Genomic DNA, 20,533 nt, shown 5'->3' on the forward strand with positions numbered 1-20,533 from the left:
TACTTTATTCTGAATTTTATAGGAAAAGCTTTCAGTTTTTCACCATTAAAAATAATGTTAGCATTGGGCTTTTTATATACGGCCTTTATTGTGTTGCGGTAAGTTGCTTCCATGCTTAATTTGTTGAGAGGTTTTTTTTTAATCATGAAAGAGTGTTTTTTGTCAAATGCTTTTTCTGCAGCTATTGAGAAAATGGTGTGATTCTTATCCTTTGTTCTGTTAATGTGATGTATCATATTGTTTGATTTGCATATGTTGAACCATTCTTGCATCTCAGGGATAAATACCACTGTGTCATGTTGTATGACCCTTTTAATATGCTGATGAACTCAGTTTCTTCATGTTTTTGAGGTTTTCTGCATCCATGTTTGTCAGATATATTGGCCTGCGGTTTTCTTGTATTGCCTTTGGCTTTGGTGATCCTAATCTCATAAAATGAGTTTGGAAGTATTTCCTGTTAGATTTTTTTTTTAGAAGTTTAAACTGATATTAGTTCTCCTTTGAACGTTTGGTAGGATTTACCATTAGATTCATCTGCTGAAGCCGCCTGGTTGTGGGCTGTTCTTTGTTGGGAACCTTTCTGATTACTGGTTTAATCTCTTTACATGTAACTAATCTGTTCAAGCTCTCTGTTCTTGATTCAGACTTGAAAGTTTTTAGGTGTATAGGAGTTTGTTTCTTCTCAGTTGTCCAGTTTATCAACATATAGTCATTTATAATAGTCCTTCATCATCTTTTCCAATTTCTGTGGCATCAACTGTAGTGTTTCCTTTCATTTCTGATTTTACTTACTTGAGTCTTGTCTTGTCTTAGTCTAGCTAAAGGTTTGTTTGTTTTTATCTTTCCAAAAAAAATCTACTATTTCATTAATTTTTTTTCTATTTTACTATTTTATTTATGTCTAATCTGCCAACTTTGAGTTTGGTTTCTTTTTCTAGTGTAAAGTTAGGCTGTTTTGAGATCTTCCTTTCATAGAAAGAATATTAGCACTTATCAGTATAAAATTTCTTAGTACTTCTTTTGCTGTATTCCATAAATTTTGGTATGTTCTGTTTTCATTTTCATTTGTCTCTTGTTGGATCTTCTTTTATCCATTTTGCCACTCTATGTCTTTTGATTGTGGAGTTTAATACATTTATATTTTATATGCTTTATTCTTAACCTCAAAGTGAGTCTGAATTCACTTCCATCGTATTTTGTGGATGTAGAAACTGAGGCTTCAAACGCTTAAGAAATTTGCTCCCATATAACATTGCTAGTAATGGTAGAGCTGGGATTTGAACCCTGTCTCTGTGGGCCCAAGCCTTTAACCTCTGCTTTTTCCTATAGAGAGGACAGGGCATTTGGACTGAGCTTGAAGAATAGAGGCCTGTAAAGTGGGACAAAGAAGGAGGAATGCTGCAGACAGAAATGTGGGCCTGTGTGGGGGGAACAGTGCACATCCATTCTGGGGAGTGGCAGGCAATGTGGTGTGGCCTGAATGCAGGTCAGTCAAGGATGTTTGGTAGTGGAAAATGGGACAAAAAGTGAGAGCAGGAGCCTGTGAAGACTGGAGGCTGTGCTGAGGAATTGACCGTCTTTCAGAATCAGTAATTTTCTTTTGGAGAGAGAATTTGCACATTAACCAAATAACTCTGGTGGTACAGAAAGAACTTTTGGCTGTTTTTGGCTCATTGTATAAATTTTGGTAGATACGAGTTGCAAAACAAAACAAAACAAAAGCACCTCTTCACTGCACTCATTTAGAGGCAGAGATAGTAGGGAATTATAATGCCCTAAAGAGAGCTGGTGACGGTCGTGGCTTGGGGACGGATGAGGACTGCTAGTTTTTGGAGGTCTCCTAGAGGCAGAATGGATAGGATTCAGTGATCACCTGGGTCTGTGCTAGAGGAATAGGGAGTCCTTGCGTATGATTTTGATGCTTCTCACTTATGCCCCTGAATAGACATATTTGTTCAGATGGAAGCTGCAAATGTTTGGGGTGGGGTGTGGCCATGTGGTTGGCAGTGAAAATAAGTTTAGTTTTATTCCTGTTGGGTTTTATTCCAGGTAAGTACATGGATAAGTCCAGAAAGGACTGAGAAATTGGGAATGCAGAACCTCTTAGGAAATGTGGAATTCAGGGACAAGGAAAGCTAGAAATGGATGGTTGTGGCATCAGCCACCTTGTAGAAGGCAAAGAGAAGAGGGTGGGACCCTGAAAGGTCACTAAGATTTGAAAGCAGAAAGCAAAGTAGGTTCTTCCAGGAAGGGAGACTAGGGAAAATCAGAGTTGAATGGGGAATAAAGAAATCAGTGATCCTTCATTAAAAATAAATAAATTAAAACTACACTGAGATGCCATCTCTCACTAGCTAGATTGGTAAAGAAACTAAAGCTTAACATCATATTATGATGAAAGGTTGGTGAGAACACAAGACAATGTGACTACTATGATTAAGAATTTGACAGTATCTAGCAAAATTCTCAGACATTGAGGAAGCTGTCAAAGGCTACCAAAGTAATGTCAAATGGACATAGAAGCCAACTTGAAGTGTCTCCTACTAGCCAAAGATGGGACAATTGAACTACCAATAAAAATAACTACAGATCGATTGATTACACATTAAATAAGGTTACATCCACAAATTTATTATGATACTTTAAAAAAAAAATCTGTATTGAGCATCTTTGGAAATCAGCCCATTCTTTTGAAAATCGATAATAAGAGTCAACCATTTATTCTGCTTTTCCTATACAAACTGGTAAAGGGAAGTTGATGAGGGGAAGTCTCTATGTATCAAGGTATTGACTCTTTGTTTATGAATAAATTGCAAATAGTTGTTTTCTTAAAAAGCAAGAGAGAGAAAAGAAAATGCAGCTTATTAGAAGCCAAGTCAGTACCTTCAAGGGCCCAGAGGAGTAAGCATTAGGCCAAGCCGAGGGACTCACAGGAGGCTGCCACTGATAACCCCGAGGGCTCTTTCCAGAGGGTGTTGGAGTCAGAGGCCAGATAACCAGTTCTGGGCTGCAGAGCGATGGGGGGAAATGGTGGTAAGCAGAAGCTACTCTTTCAAGAACTTTGACAGGAAAGAGAATGGAAAGAAAGATATGGTGATAACTTGAGGAAAAGAATTGAGAACATCCCCTCTCTTTAACAAAAAGATTGATGATTTGAGTATTTTTGTAGGTTAAGTAGATTTATACGTGAGAGAGGGAGACTGACAAAGCAAGGTAACAAGGTGATTAAAGCTAAAGCACAGGTGCTAGAGTCAGACAGATGTGGGTTCTCATTTTGGCTTTGCCATTCACCGATGTTGTGATTTGGGGCCCAAACTTTGGTTGACACATTTATCATTGGGCCCGTTTATGACTGCTGTGGGGGGCTGTTGGTGCTGTGCCGTGCTCAGTCTTGTCTGACTGTGACTCCATTAGTCCGCCAGGCTCTAATGAAGTTTAAGTGAGTAATAGATGTATAGTACGAGACACTGGGCTTGTATAAGTAAGTATTTGGTAAATGGTGGCTGCTCTTGTTTCTATTATTATTATTTAAGAGGAGATGGATTGAAAATGCAGGTGTATGGTAAGAATGGCTCTAGATGGAGCATCCTGATGATAATCGGAAAGAGGCATTTTCAATTTTTACTGAGTTAGCATGGGTTCCAGGATGAGGGGACTGGCAGGGGTGTGATAAGGGAATGTGACAAGGGTGGCGAAGGTATGGGCCACTTAGGCATTGTGAGGGGTGTGTCCAGCGGGGCATAGTAACTCAGGATAAGAAAAAGGCTGTGGGACTGCAGTAAGGGCTCAGTTGAAGTGAGGTGTTTTCATGGTGCTAGCTGCGTGGTGTGTGGCTAGCCCAGCAGCAGTTGGCAGCCTAGAAGGAGGAGTGGAGGAGGCAGGAGGGCCATCTTCATGCAGGACTGGGTGTGGCTCGACCAGGTGAGTGAGATGTGCAGAAGGGTGGATTACAGGGCGTATGGGTGAGTGTATCATTAGAGTGACGGCTGGTGCACTCCTTACTGGGGAATGCAGCAGAGGCTGCTGGCCTGGAGAAAGCACATGGTCATGGGGTTAGAAACCTTCACAGTTTTTTTTTTTTTTTTATAGTTTTAATGGAGATAGATGTGTGTGTTGTGTAGAAGAACATGACATTGTGTTTAGGGAGTTGTATTTCGGGGTTTCAGATGTTAAGTGTGGTAGAATTCTAGGTGCCAACAAGATCATGGTAAGGGCAAGTGTTGGAGGTGGGGGGCTGGATGGGGTTGGATAATGGCTTTCCTGGTGAGGATTTGATATGAGTAGAAAGGATGTGTGCTTCTAGGGGTGATAGGGCTTTAGAGTCAAGTTTTGTATTTTTCAGGTTTTGGGGTGGTCTTACTTGGAGGAAAAGAACTGTAGAATGGATTGGCTTTTCAGAGGTGTTGACTATATTGCATAGTGAGTAGTGAGGGCAGAATGTAGGGTGGATTGCAGAGCCACAGGACAGAGAGAGCTGTTGTTGAGATAAAAGATCAAACTTGGGTTGCTGCCTCAAGTTCTTTTGAGGAATCATCAAAAACAGAGGAACTTGTAATAGCGCTTCCCTGGATTAATGTCTGTTCTCTGCAGGGCTGTCCTTGGGCCCAACCATGGGCCAAGACTTGTGTGTGCAGGGGGAGAATGGCTGGTGGAGGAGAAATGGTACCTTTCCCAGGGAACCCCCAGGTTGATGGATGCTTACATTGACGTCTGAAGGTGATAGTTGACTCTCATATTCTCCGACTCTGAGGAGATAGAAACCGGTTATAGAGGAATGGAAATGTGATACAAGTGTGTGCTAAGTCGCTTCAGTTCTGTCTGTCTCCTTGCAACTCTGTGGACCGTAGCCAGTCAGGCTCCTCTGTCCATAGGATTCTCCAGGCAAGAATACTGGAGTGGGTTGCCATTTCCTCCTCACAGGGGATCTTCCCGACCTGGGGATTGAACTTGTGTCTTTTATGTTTCCTGCATTGGCAAATAGATTCTTTACCACTGGTGCCACCTGGGAAGCCTGGTGATGCTAGTAGGTGGGTTTTCTTTTTAAAAACTAAAGATACCTGATTTGCTTGATGCATGTTAGTTACTTATGTGCATGTTTAGTCGTTCAGTGGTGTCCAACTCTTTGCGACCCCATGGATTGTAGCCAGCCAGGCTCCTCTCTCCATGGGATTCTCTAGGCAACATTATTGGAGTGGGTTGCCATTCCCTTCTCCAGGGGATCTTCCCGACGAAGGAATTGAACTGGGGTCTACTGCGTTGCAGGTGGATACTTTACCGCCTCAGCCATCAGGGAAGCCCCCCTAGTTACTAATAGCTTGACCTCATTCTCCTTAACAATGAATTTCACTGTGTTCAAATTCCAGGTTAAACCCTGTTGATGGCCATTGCGATGTCTTCTGTTCTTCACTGTTGCCAAAAATGTTGTGGTTAATGGCCTCGTACACAGAGTCCTACACACTTTCAGAACTATTTCAGTTTGTTTTTTCTATTTAGAGATTTGTTTCTCCGGTGCTGTGTCAAGGCAGTGAACTCTGCTTGGAGTCCGTTCTCTCTAGTTTGGAAATGTGATTTCCAGTGTGTGCGCTCTTTGTTTACCACAGTCTTGTGGCAACAACACGGGTTGCATGGAGGCTGTTACACTAGGGTCTCACATGTGCTGTGTACCAGGTGTACAAAAGCCTCGTGAGTTTTTTGATGCCTTTGATGAAGATGCCAGGAAACAGGGAAAGCTCTGGGATTGTACAGGGTTTTACATAAAAGCTGAAGCAGCTGTTGTACCCTAGGCATCTGGGATGTAACCTTGTTCCTCCCCTGCTTTTTTCTGGTGTTCTTCGAACCTTCCCTGTGTAGGCTCTGAGCCAGAAGGATGCTGGTGAGGTCCCAGGCGGTTCCCCCTCCTTGAGGCTGGGGATAGGACACCTGTGCCTTCCCCCATCTAGCCCCAGCTCTAGTCCTTCCTCTAAACTCCCCAGGAAAGTCGACACAGCGCCCTTGCCCAGATCCCTGTCTGCAAACCAGACATTCCAGCTGCTGGTCTGCAAAGCTGCTCATTTCACAGATACCCAAAGGAATGTGGATTTGAATTGAGATCACCTTCTTGGCCAGCTTTGGAGCCTGGGAGAAAAGAGCTGCCTTTGGAAAAAGCTTTAGCTGGAATTTGTTACTTGCAAGGCTGGTTAACAGTCAGGCTGAGCTTGGAGGTTATATTCCCCATAGGAGGGCTCGAGCTGGGAGAAATAGTCCCATTCTCTTGTATGTGTTTGTGGTTTTAACTATTCCCCCTCCCCCGCCACCCCCATCCCTACAGAGTGCATCTCTGACTGGCCAGGGCCTGGGAGGGAGCTGGTGGTGTTCCTGCCAGCAGCTGTGACTGGACAGTGTGGTTGCCTTTTATTTACTGCCACCCACTCTCATTCTCCCCACTGCCTGAGAGAGAAAGAAACACTGTCTTTCAGTTTTGTGATGCTGTCCCAGTAGTTCATAATTGGATGTATAAGAGTCAAGACAAGAAGCTGGGGTGGAGGCAGGAGAGGGGCGTGGGGTGGAGTTTGTTGGACGATCTGGTTTCCTTTCTCTTAACTGTAAGGAGGGTACTTAGAGAGTCAGTCTCTTTCTTTGTGTTCACACACACCCTCACTCCTTAGCCTTCTCTGACTTGTAACACCAGGGAGGGTGAAGGGTAGGAGTTCCATATGCCTTGTAGTCATGAACTTGTCTTTCTTGGATATGAGTTCTTAGTATGGTAGTCATAAAAGGCCCCTGAAATGGTCTGCAAAATTGTGTGTTCACGTGTTTCTTGAGACAGGGTTCATGGCTTTTATCAGATTCTCAGAGAGGTCTCTTACTCCTAAGAGGAAAGAACCTCTGCTTTGGGATTTGAACCTTGGACTACCAGTAGGAAAAGCAGTAGTTGACATTCACTGGGCTCTGACTACACACAGGGCATGGCTGAGCACCTGACATGCATTGTTTCAATTGAGCTTCCAGACCTTCTGAAGGAGAGTATTATGATTATTATTTTTGCAACAGTGAGGATGCAGAGGCACCAGGTTTTCAAGAAGCAATAATCACACCTTGGATAAAGCTCATTGACTATGATACCACCACTGTGCAAAGCTGGAAGCACCAAGAATAGCACATTGGTTCCAGAATGATGCAGTTTGCTGGAGCTGGGACTTAACACAGATAGTCTGATTCTAGAACTCTTAGCTAGTCTTGGTAGGACCTCCATACCAAGCCAGAGAGCTCTATAATGACTTTGGGACGCAGCTGGCTTTAAAGTTCCTTTCCTTCATTTCTCCAGTGCTTGAATTCTAGTACACACTTCCATTGGCCCTGATTAGCACTTTGACCTACCGAGTTTCCACATCCCTGGAGGGATGGGGGAAGGAGGTTGCCTTTGGGAAGTTGCATCTGTTTAATTTTGAATCTTGGTTCTGTGATTCAGTTGTCCTCAGTGAGAGCCCTGAAGCAGAAACCCATGGCCTTACCTCAAGGTTACTGTGAGCATAAAATAAGATGATCATGTACCTGAAAGAACTTTGAAAGCCACGAGCACCATGGGATTATGTGTCAGGATAGTGACATCTGTATTTTCCTGCAGAATGCAGGCAGCTTCAGGCCTCAGAGGGACAGCACCCTCCTGGTCCAAAGGGTATGAGACCTGGGACTGTTTGTCGAAGCTGCCTCTGGTCAAAAGTACGTTCTGGACAGAATAGGTGGTGATGTAACTGGCTGTGTGTGTGTGTGTATTGAAAAATCCCTCTTTACTCTTTCCTCATTTCGGGTTTGTCCTTTGAGTCAAGTCAAATATTTATCGAATATTTCTGAGTACAAAAGTAGTGTATGAGAGACTTGTGAGGGATACAGAGGTAGAGCCCCTTTCGTTATGAAGCATGCAGTGTTATCGGAGAGCAAGGACGGCCTGAGTGTATATGAAGGGAGACGTGTGGTAAGTTCAAGTACAGACCACAGTTGGGGCATCCTGGAGGATTTCAGGAGAGGGGGGACCTCCAGGTTGGAAGAATGGAGGCAGGTACCTCAGGCTGAGGGATTTGGACACTTCGGTTCATGGAGCTCGGGATGGTGGTATTGGGTTGGGGATGAACCAAGAAGACTAGGGGTCTGATCTCAAGATCTGGGAGGGCCTGGAGTTACTGGGAGCTTCTTCCTCACACGTGGGAGCTGCATCTTTTGGTGGATTGTCCAGGATGGGTCAGAAAGGGGAGCTTGATGCCAAAAAGCTTTGCTTTTTGTTTCTGCAGCTGGAATGAAAATTAAATGTGTTATTGACAGTAATTTTTGAACAGTTGGGCTGGGCTGGGGAGACCACACACCTGGTTTTCCCTGTTGGACCTTGTGCCTGGGGTTTGGATCAGAGTAATGGGAAGATCATGTGTTGTTACTTCTTCGTTTCTTTAGCCCCTCGTTCCACATGCACAGCCAGCCCCTAACCATACATCGGACATTGGAAGTGCTTAGTACATACTTACTTTTTACTTGGTTGGTTGCTTTGGGGAGAACCAGTCTCTGTAATAAAGTTTAATTTGAGGCAGTAGTTTCTAGTTCCTCAGGCAGCACTCTTTTAATTTGAGTTGATTTGAGTTGCCAATATCTTTCCTTTCCTTTCTGAGGCTGTCCTTTGTAAAAGTGCTAATTATCACTATTTGGGCCATTAGGTAGCAGTTGCAAGGAGCCTATATCATCCATAAATAGCATTGTCGACACTTAAATAATTGAAAATAGGCTCTTCAGTTGAAAACCTGTTTAGACCTTCTTAGACAGCCCCACTATGTTCTTTTACTAAGGTTTTTTCTGCTTCTTTTGTCAGCATACTGTGGGGGTGGATTCACCCAGGGGCCCAGGTCAGTCCCAGTGGGGTGTCTGTCCTGGTCTTAGGTTTCTAACAGAAAGGCTTAATGGTAACAGCAGTGGGGATTTTCAGAGAATACTTCAAAGGGAGTCTGGCTCATGCCATACAGGGGGGCAATTGCCTTTACTTGTTCCAAAATTGAGGTGAACCATTTCTAGGAGAGAGGGAATGGCTAGACAGTCTAGAGCAGGGTTGGCAGCTTTTATTTTATACTTTTCAAGTGTCTATACTGTTTGGATGTTTTTCATCAAGGACTTATAACAATACAAAAATTATATAATAATAAAAATAATAATGTAAAAATTGAGTTATGATACTACAAAGTAAGGTAATTAAATACAAGTGGACAATAGAATGAAATTAGAAGCATCATTTTGTTATGGCAGTACCACAAATATTTGCTAGCTTTATGACTGACTTTTCTCCGCTGTGGAGTCCAAGCAGAATGACACCCTTAACTCCAAGTTGCAGGTATTCAGTACGTGTATCACCTCAGATGGCAAACCGGATTGTGGATTCTGCAAGGAGCATCCTCAACAAGTTTATACCCGATATCTATATTTACACAGACCACATGAAAGGCATCAACTCTGGGAAGTAAGTGTCTGTGCATTTTGGGAGCCTAATTCTGCAGCCTTCCTAAGCATTTTTCATACACCTGGTCTCTGATTGACGCTTAAGCTGCCAGCTCTGAGGTTGGGCAGCCAGAGGAAGAGTGATTCACATTTTTTTTCCTTCTGACTTACTGCCATTGTCACCACCAGTACACCTATCACATGGAAAACATCACCATGCCCAGGGCTGGGTGATGAGGGTTTGAGATACCAGCCTCAGGGAATTAAAACCCAGCTATTAATAAACAGTGCCTCCAGCTTTAAATCCCATCTGCCCTCTGTTCCCACTATAAAGTAAAGTAAACAAAGTTCTCCCACCCTGAGTAAATAATAATTTAGGGAAAAAAATCCTTTGTTGGTCTAAGTGCCAGTTGGCTTCTCTCTCCATCAAGGGGAACGACACCCTTAGAGCCAGAGAAACTTGTTATTACAGATTTTAATTTGGTTTAGTTAGAGCCTTTGTGGAAAACCTCACATTAGAACATAAAAAAAGTTGATAATGATGATCTATGTAATGAAAATATCTGTTTTAGGCTTTTGTTATATATTTAGAAACCACTGATTTTTTATTATGAAAATATTACATGTACAGAAAAGTTGGAAGGATAATACAGTGTATACGTGTATATTTTTCTTACTTGTAGGTAGAGATTATTTTGCCAAATATGCTTTCCTTGTATGCGAGTTTTCTCTGTTTTTGCTGAGCCATTTTAGTGTGAATTACAGTATCTTTACACTCTGGACCCGAACTTTGCAGGTTGTATCTTATAAAAGTAAGAACATTAGAGATTGACAATTGTGAGATAAGAAATCAGTTTTTTTCCTAAGTTGTACCACAGCTCATCCTTTTATAGTCCTTCCTCTGAGCTTTCTTTAACCTCAGCAAAAGAAGGAAAGAGAGGGGAAAGAAGGGGGCGAGTGTGTTATGAGATCTCTGACCTTCATGAAGCCTAAGGAAAAGATAAAGGAGATTTCACAAATGCAGTGGTGGCTCCTTGTCCAGAGCAACAGAGGAGGTGGTGTCAGAGCTTAGAGTTGGGAAAGGATTTGTGCGCAAAGCTGGCCTTTTCCCTTGGAGTTGGAAAGGTCAGTGATGGTCCCAAACTTTTGGTGTATTGCTCAAATACCATTGGTGTTGTCCTCATTCCTAACATGTGAGTGATAACGCCTACATCCCCAGGTTACTGTTACTGTAAAGATGAAAAGATCCCATATGTAAGCCCCTAATGCAATGCCGGGCACATAGTAGGTGCTGCAGAAATGGTAGCTGCTAATGCCTGTCTTGCCTTTTCCCTCCCTTCTTGGCTGCAGGTCTGGAATTATGTGTCAGCTGTTTTCTGGGGAGAGGGAATTACAAGGATGGGGGAGGAGGTGGTGTCAGCAGCTGTCTGAATGGCCTGATCTCTTCAGTGCCTTGTCATCTGGCCTCTCGCTCTACAAAGAAGCAGAGCAGACCAGAAGACTGTGCTCCCAGCTAGAATGTGGCTTTTCATAATGCCATCATTGACCAGCCGACCCTAGTGCTGCTCAAGGCCCATGCTTGCGAATAATGAGTAGGAAGCTCCTACTCCATGTGTATGGAGATGTAGGCATAATATAGCCTTGTTTTACAGGTAAAATTTACCTATAAAACCAATGCACGGTGTTAAATTTGCATTCTGTTTTCTAAATAACAAGTTACGGTTGGCAGACAGTGATCTTCCTTCTCCCTTATGAAATTATAGTCATGAGTAGGTCTTTTCCTTTTCTCATTCACTGAAGCGTCCTCGTAAGTTAAGCTTGCTGAACTCTGGGAGTGAGAGTCCTGTGGGAGCCAGCAGTTCTTGGTGGCCTGGGTCAGCTCTTGGTCTGGTGCACATTTGTCCAGCCTGGTCCCATTTTGATTCCCAAAGTCATGACTTTTTGAAAAATCTAACCCTTTATCAATTAGAAAGTTTTGGAGCCTGTTATCTATAAACTGTACTAATGCCATCTTCAGTGAGGTCACTTGGTGATCAGCTGCTTTGTCAGCATAACTTGAAATAGGCCTGATAATATACATAACCCAAATTGAGGGTTTTCTGTAAAACAAATGTGGTATCAAATGGAACAATCTTGATTAAATGTGAAGTTCATTGTAATAAGTACACATACCTCAAAAATTTTCCACACGGATGGAAAAATTTGGAAGTGCTTAGGAACTACAAGTTAAGTGGGTTAGAGCGGTGATGGTGGCTTGTCTCCTGGCCCTTCCTCCCTCCTTTTTCTCCTTGTCATTTTGTGCCACTGCCGCTGCTGATGAGCTGGGCACCCCCTCCCTCCTCCTGGTCAAGTGAGTCATAGGCAACTTGAGATTGTGCTTTAAATGTCCCATGATCATGCTGGGAAGTACAGTGTTAGATTGTTGAGTGTGACTCAGAGTGCCCTGGAACCTGTGTTTTCACTGCTCCCTCTTCCCTTGGCAGGTGTTATTAACCCTTGGCTGCATAGACAATCAATTTTTTTTCTGAAACAAATATTTTGGCTAGTTTTGTGCTAGATGCATAGAAGGTGCTTCATGAACACGTATGTTGAATTGTGTTAAAGGAGGCAGGGCTGTATCGTGCTTGCATGTGGAGTGTACTGCTGGGAGCTGGATATAGCTAACCCTGGAACAACGCTTGGATTAGGAGTGCTGAACTTCCCTGTAGTCAAAACCAGCAGTCGGCTCTCCATCTTTGGTTCCTCTGTATCCGGGGTTCATATTTAATGAAAAAAACATCTGTGTCACTGGATCCGAGCAGTTCAAACCTGTGTTGTTCAAGGATCAGCTATATTTGTTTAAAAGGCACTGAGCAAGGTAGATGTGAGGTGTCACGTCTAGAAGTTTTGTGGGGAGATGCTTGTGTTTATTATTGTCAGCTGATTTTGTTTTACATCAAACTGGTTGTCACTGAGCTTCATGAGAGCAGGGGCCTGTGTGTGCCCCAGTTCCTGGGTATGTAGAAACTTTCTCCTAAATGTTTTTTGTGTGCATGAGTGCACGAAGCATATGTGGTCCTGGACTGGAAGGATGTTAGGTTCTGGCTGCTGGTGGCCAAAACACCTGGCGAGAGCATGATACTGGCTTCTGGATTATATTCATTGAATTCTGAGTTAGCGACGTCCCGTGGGGACAAAAACATAAAGGTGTACCTTCTCTAGGCCCTTTTCTCCTTGGGTGGTCTTTCTCATCACAGGGCAACAACTTGCTGTTTCTCAAGAAGAGCTGTAATCAGGTGGTCTCCAGGCTGCTTACATTTCTGGGGTGGTTGAGTGAGGGCCAGGGAAGTGGAGAGCTTGCGTGGGCTTTGGCTTCTGGAAGATCTGTTTGAAATGCATATCAGTCTCTTTCTGGCCGTGTGGACTTGGTGCTGGTTGCTTGATTTGTCCATTTCCTCAGTTGTAAGGTAATATTTGATGGTAATATTTACTCTGCAGAGTCATGTCAAACCCCTAGCTCAGAAACTGCTGAGAGTAGGAACTCAATATCTGGTAGCTGTTAGGGAGGCTGTATGCATGGAGTGTTAGGAACTCACACCGTGTACGGTGTGGGGGAGGGGAGGGCTGAAAGGGAAAGCAGTGCAAATTCTCATCACCTTTGGTTTTGCCATGTGTGTGCTCTCACTGAGTCATGTGTATTTCCAGTGTGAGCTGGTGGGAACTCTAATAAGGCCTGATGTAACCAGACAGAGTGCCATCAAAGGGATGTTTGTCTTCTCTTTTGACTGGTGAATGCAAACCCTGCTTCATACGCTGCTCACTGTCTGTGCCTTTGAACCTCCAGGTCTCCGGGCTTTGGGCTGTCCCTGGTTGCGGAGACCACCAATGGGACTTTCCTCAGTGCTGAGCTGGCCTCCAACCCCCAGGGCCAGGGCGCAGCGATGCTGCCTGAAGACCTCGGCAGGAACTGCGCCAGGCTGCTGCTCGAAGAGATCTACCGGGTATGTCCTCAGCTTCTGCAGGCCTGGGAGAGGAGCACCCAGAAGCAATTCCCATGTTTCTTCATTAGCAACTTTCTTTCTCTTTTAAGGGCTTCAGTCAAGGAGTTAACCTCTTGCTGCCCTTTAGACAGTTCAGCATTAACTAGCTTAGTGGGTTAGCTGACTAGTCAGTGAGCAGAGGCTCAGCCACATTGGTTTGGTAGAAACAGCAGGTAAGTTTTAACAATCGGGAGGGCAGAGAACTAGAACAGAGTCATGCAAGAGAGAGGAGATGAAAAATGAAGCAGGTTAGGCAGTGACTCGCCAAGTAAAGGGCACACACTGCCCTGCCTAGAGCAGGGACTTTCTCTCAGCCCCCCAGTCGTTGCCACGCCATGGGTGAGGGCTCGTTTCTCAGATTTTTCAAGAGAAACTGGAAAGCTGGATTTGTATGTGACAGTTAATTCAGATAAAAAACAGTGTCATTAGGCTCGACTTTGCATAGTGTTTGGGAGCATTGACGACTGTCTAAGGAAGGCAGGCCTGTGTCAAGAGCACAGTAGGGGCTTGGGAAGGTGAAGCAAAGAAAAGGTGACAGGAGATGCTGAAGACAAACCTGCACCAGTGGTCATTTTGCTTAGACATTCGTCAGTGCTGCTGCCTCTTTCCAGTGGAACTGGGAGACGTGGATGTATCTCAATACAGAACAGCCCAGTGGGAGCCCACAGGCACAGCTGGAATGTGGGTTTTATATCTCCATAAGTGGCAGATTATAAGCCTCAGGGTGAAAGCACAGTCTACCAGTCCCCAAGACAGAAAACATGCAATCTGGATTAGGTTATTTTTTTTTTTTTCTTTGCTCTAGTTAAATTCTACTTTAAACCATTTAATTGTGGCTGGACTGTGTTTTTTGTTTTAAATCATTAAGAAAATTTCTTTTGTGTGGATCTGTGATCTTTAATTGCTAAAAAGGATGAAGATGCTTCATGTTTTTATAATAATTCTTTGTAAAGTCTGTGATGTGACATGATTTAAATGAGTAATAAAAATCCATCTCCTTTGGTACTGTTTATTTTTTACCAAAGTTTTAATCCTCTGATCTAAGTCCTCTTGTTCCATTTATGTCTCATCAGTTAGCAAGTCCTCTTGATTCCATTCCAGACTTTCTGGAACTACCCTAGCCTATCCATCTCTCTGCCACCATCTACTACCCTCTTCCCTTCCACACCAACCTCCTCCCATTAGACGTACTGGCTCTCCTTTCTTACAGAGAGGAAATCCTTTCCACATTCTCTCCAACATCCTCTTCAGTCTAAATCTCCCCCTAAAACAGTGATCTGATCTTGTTACTCCTTTGCTCAGATACCTTCACCAGCTTCTCACTTTCCCAGGATAAAGTCAAAACCCTTGACCCAGTGAGAAAAGCCCTGCCTCAGCCTTCCTGCTCCGCCTTGTCCCTGCAGTTCTCCTCAGAGAGCACTCAGCCACTTTCAGGCTGGCCTCCTGGCTGTTCATCACTGGTCCTGGGTCGTATTTTCCCCCATCCTCCTGTTCTTCTTCCCTCTCCAAATCCTGCTCATCACTCCAGGGCCAGCTCAAATCCCCACCTCCACAAAGCCTCTCTCTGGAGCCGGGCGAGTGACTACCTCTGCCCCACCACCTTGGCAGTCCTGGTGCCCTCAGTGGCATAGCTTCATCTTCACCTTGACCTGTTACTGGCTCCTGCTCACACCTCATAGTGACATTGAAGCTACTTGGCACAAGGATCATAGCTTCTGCTCTTGGAGTGGCCCCACCACTCCCTCCACGGTGTCCTGTATACAGACCCTAATATATTTATTTAGTAAAGTGTTGGTTCAGCGCATAATAAAAATCAGTTGAGGAACTTTCCTAGTGGCCTAGTGGATACGAATCTGCCTGCCAAGGCAGGGGACACGGGTTCGGTCCCTGGTCCAGGAAGAACCCACATGCCTTGGAATAACTAAGCCTGTGTGCCACAACTACTGAGCCTGTGCTCTAGAAACTGTGCTCCTCAACAAGAGAAGCCACTCCAATGAGAAGCCCTCACACCGCAAGGAAGGGAAGCCCCTGCTAGCTGCAACTACAGAAAGCCTGCACAAGCAGCAATGAAGACACAATGCAGCCAAAAATAACAAAATTAATAAAATAAATAAAAATCAGTTGAGAATGGCAGAATAGCACTATAGTGATAGGAAGCAGAGACTAAAAAGATCAGTTTTAATTTTATGAAACGGAGTGAGTTCTGTAAAACAGAAATAGTGTTGTTGGTCCATATATTCTCCATGGGGTCAGGTTTTCCTTTTAGATGGAAATATATGTGCTATAACTCTTGTTCTAAAATTTGCTAAAGGAGATGAATAGTGTCCTTTATCAACTCAGGTAGATTTAAGAAGAGCAGTAGATTTTCATAAAGTCTGGCTGGAGGATCCACTTCCATTGTAGGAAGTTTTAACGGCAGAGAATGAGTGTCTGCATGTGGGAATTGACTTACTTCCTACCCTACACACATTGAAAAGGAGAGAGATGTGCTCACATAAGCAGCAGTGGGCGACCACCTAGCCTGTTCAAAGTCTGGGAGATTCTAGCCTTGAATGATGAAGTGTCATGGTTAAAAACTAGATTTCTTATGATGTGTGCAAAATATGTTGATGTGCAAGGTGATCCTGCTTTCGCTATTTACATTGCAAGTTTAAATTGTTTTTGGAACTTCCCTGGTGGTCCAGTGGCTAAGGCTCCATCCTCCCAACACAAGGGGCCCAGGTTCAATCCCTGGTCAGAGAACTAGATCCCATGTGCTGCAACTAAGAGTTTGCATGCCACACTAAGTATCCTGCATGCTGCAACTAAGACCCAGTGCAGCCAAATAAATGAATAAATATAGCTAACTAACTGGCTAAATAAATTGTTTTAAATAAAGTTATCCCAGAAAGAATGATCTGAAATAAAGACATTGTTTAAAGCACAAATGGAAACAGCAGGAATGCACACATCAAGTGTAAGAATGGCTAAAGTGGTTGAGAAATTCAAGAATGAAAAAAGAAAGGCAACCAAAGCAGTTATACTTCAGGAGAAATTTTTGAAAAGAATTCTGTTCTGCTTATTGATTTGGAGGAACAGGGAAAATGAAAGATAATGCATAAATAGTAAGAGTGGAGGGATTGGATTTGGGAGGTTCTCCAGTTCTAAGGCACACAGGAAGAGCTGAAGAGGGGAATCTAATGGGACATGGCATGGAGTTTCTGAATGTAATTAAATAAGTGTTTCAGGTAAGACCCTTGAAAAGGAAAGGTCCTCTCATGTCAGATTACCTGTGGTGGTCTCTGAAAGATATTAATGGGTAGAAATGTCATTCACTTAACCCTTGTTAATTACCTGTGCTTTGCCTATAAATGATTATGCCTTTTTGCTTATAGGTCCTGCTATTGGTTTAATTACAAAGGGAAAGTTTCATTTTTCCTTAGATATACCTCAGTAAACTTCAATGTTTATTGATTCTGATAGTCTCAACTCTTACAATTATTTTGATTAACTGTTTAAGCCCCTACAGTTGTTAATATGAGGATAAGTCTTGAAAAAACCCTTATTCTGTTTTATTATTGCTTGAACTTTGCAGTCTGCTCTTCTGTGTGTCTGCTCTGGACATCTGTGTCCTTTTTTTTCCTCCCTCTGTTTGATTGGTTTTTCCATTATCTGACTGGTACGATATTAATCTTTAAAGTGTTTTTATTTACAGGGTGGATGTGTGGACTCGACCAACCAGAGCCTGGCTCTATTACTCATGACCCTTGGACAGCAGGATGTTTCCAAAGTCCTGCTCGGACCACTCTCTCCCTACACGTGAGTTGTTTTCTTTCAGCCTCCTATGCTGTCCACTTCTGTTCCCTGATAGCTCAGTTCGTAAAGAATCTGCCTGCAATGCGGGAGACCCCAGTTCTATTCCTGGGTCAGGAAGATCCCCTGGAGAAGGGATAGGCTACCCACTCCAGTATGCTTGGGCTTCCCTTGTGGCTCAGCTGGTAAAGAATCTGCCTGCAATGCGGGAGACCTGGGTTCGATCCCTGGGTTGGGAAGATCCCCTGGAGAAGGGAAAGGCTATCCACTCCAGTATTCTGGTCTGGAGAATTCCATGGACAGTCCATGGGGTTGCAAAGAGTTGGACACGACTGAGCAACTTTCACTTCATTTCTGTCTTCCAGTTGCATGAAACCACAAAAGCGTTATACTGAACACCATCCTGTGGACACCTGATTGTACTAATCCTAAATGAGCTGGGGGTTGTCATTTTCATCTGGTGTCTCAAGGATTCAGCCTTCCTTTCTTTCCTGCAGTTTCTTCCTCTCTATCTGTCGCTCCCTTAAAGCTGCGTGATATGTATTTGACAGTTCTGTCTGTGCTTTAGACCTTATTTCCATTTTCAGTTCAGTCGCTCAGTCGTGTCCGACTCTTTGCGACCCCATGAATCGCAGCACGCCAGGTCTCCCTGTCCATCACTAACTCCCAGAGTTTACCCAAACTCATGTCCATCGAGTTGGTGATAACCATCCAACCATCTCATCCTCTGTCGTCCCCTTCTCCTCCTGCCCCCAATCCCTCCCTCCCAGCCTCAGAGTCTTTTCCAATGAGTCAACTCTTCGCATGAGGTAGCCAAAGTATTGGAGTTTCAGCTTCAGCATCAGTCCTTCCAATGAACACCCAGGACTGATCTTTACGATCTCCTTGCAGTCCAAGGGACTCTCAAGAGTCTTCTCCAACACCACACTTCAAAAGCATCAATTCTTCTGTGCTCAGCTTTCTTTTTAGTCCAACTCTCACATCCATACATGACCACTGGAAAAACCATAGCCTTGACTAGACGGACCTTTGTTGGCAAAGTAATGTCTCTGCTTTTTAATATGCTATCTAGGTTGGTCATAACTTTCCTTCCAAGGAGTAGGCGTCTTTTAATTTCATGGCTGCAATCACCATCTGCAGTGATTTTGGAGCCCAAAAAAATAAAGTCTGGCACTGTTTCCACTGTTTTCCCATCTATTTCCCGTGAAATGATGCAACCAGATGCATGATCTTAGTTTTCTGAATGTTGGGCTTTAAGCCAACTTTTTCACTCTCCTCCTTCACTTTCATCAAGAGGCTTTTTAGATCCTCTTCACTTTCTGCCGTAAAGGCGGTGTCATTTGCATATCTGAGATTATTGATATTTCTCCCAGCAATCTTGATTCCAGCCTGTGCTTCTTTCAGCCCAGCATTTCTCATGATGTACTCTGCAAATAAGCAGGGTGACAATATACAGCCTTGACGTACTCCTTTTCCTATTTGGAACCAGTCTGTTGTTCCATGTCCAGTTCTAACTGTTGCTTCCTGACCTGCATACAGGTTTCTCAAGAGGCAGGTCAGGTGATCTGGTATGCCCATCTCTTTCAGAGTTTCCCACAGTTTATTGTGATCCACACATTCAAAGGCTTTGGCATTTCCATTTTGGAGGTATACTATTTATATATAGTTTGGGTGTTATTGTTAGTTTTAAAAAATTCCTCTTTTCTCTAGCTATAGGAAAAAAGACTGCCTTTTTGTCCAAAAGACAAAGTTCATAGTAACACCACTGGACTAGGAAGGAAATGCAGAAGTGAGTTTGAGGCCAAGGGGTTGCTGTCAGAAGTTGACTGCTGGATTATTAAAGTAGGCATTCTCCAAAAAGAGCAGATCTTTAGAAGACTTGAATTCTAAACAGCACAGTGAAAAAGCATTCCTGTGAACAGCCCCTTTGAGCACTGATATCCCTGTACGTGTGTCTGTGTCCTTGAAGATTGTTCTGGAGCCGCCTGTGGGAGGGTAGCTTGGGAGGAGTGGGCCTTGGGGGCAAAGGGAATATTCAGGTGGGTATGAGACTGAACTGCCCTTTTTCGGTTATCATGGTACCGATGCTGTGTGTCTGAAGGGTACAGTACTGTGATAACTGAAGAATGGCGGTGCCATCACGTGGAGGAGGGCGGGCGCCCCCGGGCCGTGGTGCCGTGCGCAGGGAGACCAGGAGACTCTTCTGGAGGCTTTTTTTTTTTTTTTTTTTTCCCCTGTAAGTTGATGGTGGAAAGCTCTCTGAAACAAGGAAATGGAAGAGAATACATTCTGTTAGCAGTGTGGAAAGACAGATAAGCAGAAAACTGGTGAGGACCACGTTATCTCCTGATAACTTGTGTAAAGTTAAATGTTTCACAGGACAGGAAATCTGAAATTGACTAGTCCTAAATGACATGCTGACATGAGGAATCAACATTGCTGAGAGAGACTTTACAGTTAGCACAGCACCCTAAGTGCAGAGATTGGCTTTCCGGTGAGGGTTTGCTGGAAGTGACTGGCGGCCGTGTGACCACCACAGCCCACTCCAGCTTCTTAGCCAGTCTCACCGCTGCTGCTTTCCCAGCCTTGGTTTCGGGGCCTGGCCGCTCACCCAGCCTGAGGCAGCGTCTAGAAATGTGTGTGGTCGTGGGGCATGGGGTTTGGCAGAACATTATGTGAAAAATGGAATGTATATTTTTATTTTTCCTTGACACTGTTTTTTTTTTCTCTCACTTTTAGGCTTTTGTTTTGTTTTTTCAGTTTCCTACAGAGCCTTGTATAGTCTTTTTAAAAAGTCAGCAAACTCTGTGGAGATGGTGAAGATGTGACTGGACATTTTAAAAAGTTCCTGTGTCCTTGACACACTCCCTCACTCAACATTAATTGCAGTGTCTTGTCTTCCAGAAACCTTGCCTAAAATTACACATCTCCTGGAAAACAAAGTAGCCTGCTCTGAATGGAGCTTTACAGAAGTGGGACAAATTGCAAAATTTTGTGTTTTGAGCCCTGGGGCTGGAGCTCGCAGGACATGTTCCTCTGGGTTACCCACATCCCAGGGCTTCCTGCAAGAGGGGTGGCCAGGGGCTTGGAAAGGGCAGCCTCTCATCTTTCAGTAAACTAGCACAGGGTGGTGGTGGGAGGGGGTCTCTTTTTGAAAACTGTTTCTGTTTGGGACCCTTCTTCCCTTAATCATCATGGAAAGCTCCAGAAGCCCAAAGTGATGCAGGTCAAAGGTGGGAAGAAATACAGGGCAAAGGTGGGAAGAAATACATGAG

At 43.9% G+C, this 20,533-nt stretch overlaps 1 protein-coding gene across 3 annotated transcripts in view; it reads left to right on the forward strand.

The window, feature by feature from the left end:
* Positions 1 to 20,533, forward strand: part of RCL1 (RNA terminal phosphate cyclase like 1) — an 88,856-nt gene that overhangs the window by 61,799 nt on the left and 6,524 nt on the right. For all 3 annotated transcript variants that reach the window (XM_043486869.1, XM_043486868.1, XM_043486870.1), the window contains 3 exons: positions 9,344 to 9,469; positions 13,271 to 13,427; positions 17,161 to 17,264. In XM_043486869.1, coding sequence (XP_043342804.1) covers positions 9,344 to 9,469; positions 13,271 to 13,427; positions 17,161 to 17,264 — 387 coding nt within the window. The remainder of the gene's footprint in view (positions 1 to 9,343; positions 9,470 to 13,270; positions 13,428 to 17,160; positions 17,265 to 20,533) is intronic.

This window comes from Cervus canadensis, chromosome 14 (genome assembly GCF_019320065.1).
Source record: "Cervus canadensis isolate Bull #8, Minnesota chromosome 14, ASM1932006v1, whole genome shotgun sequence".
NCBI classification, from domain to species: Eukaryota; Metazoa; Chordata; class Mammalia; order Artiodactyla; family Cervidae; genus Cervus; species Cervus canadensis.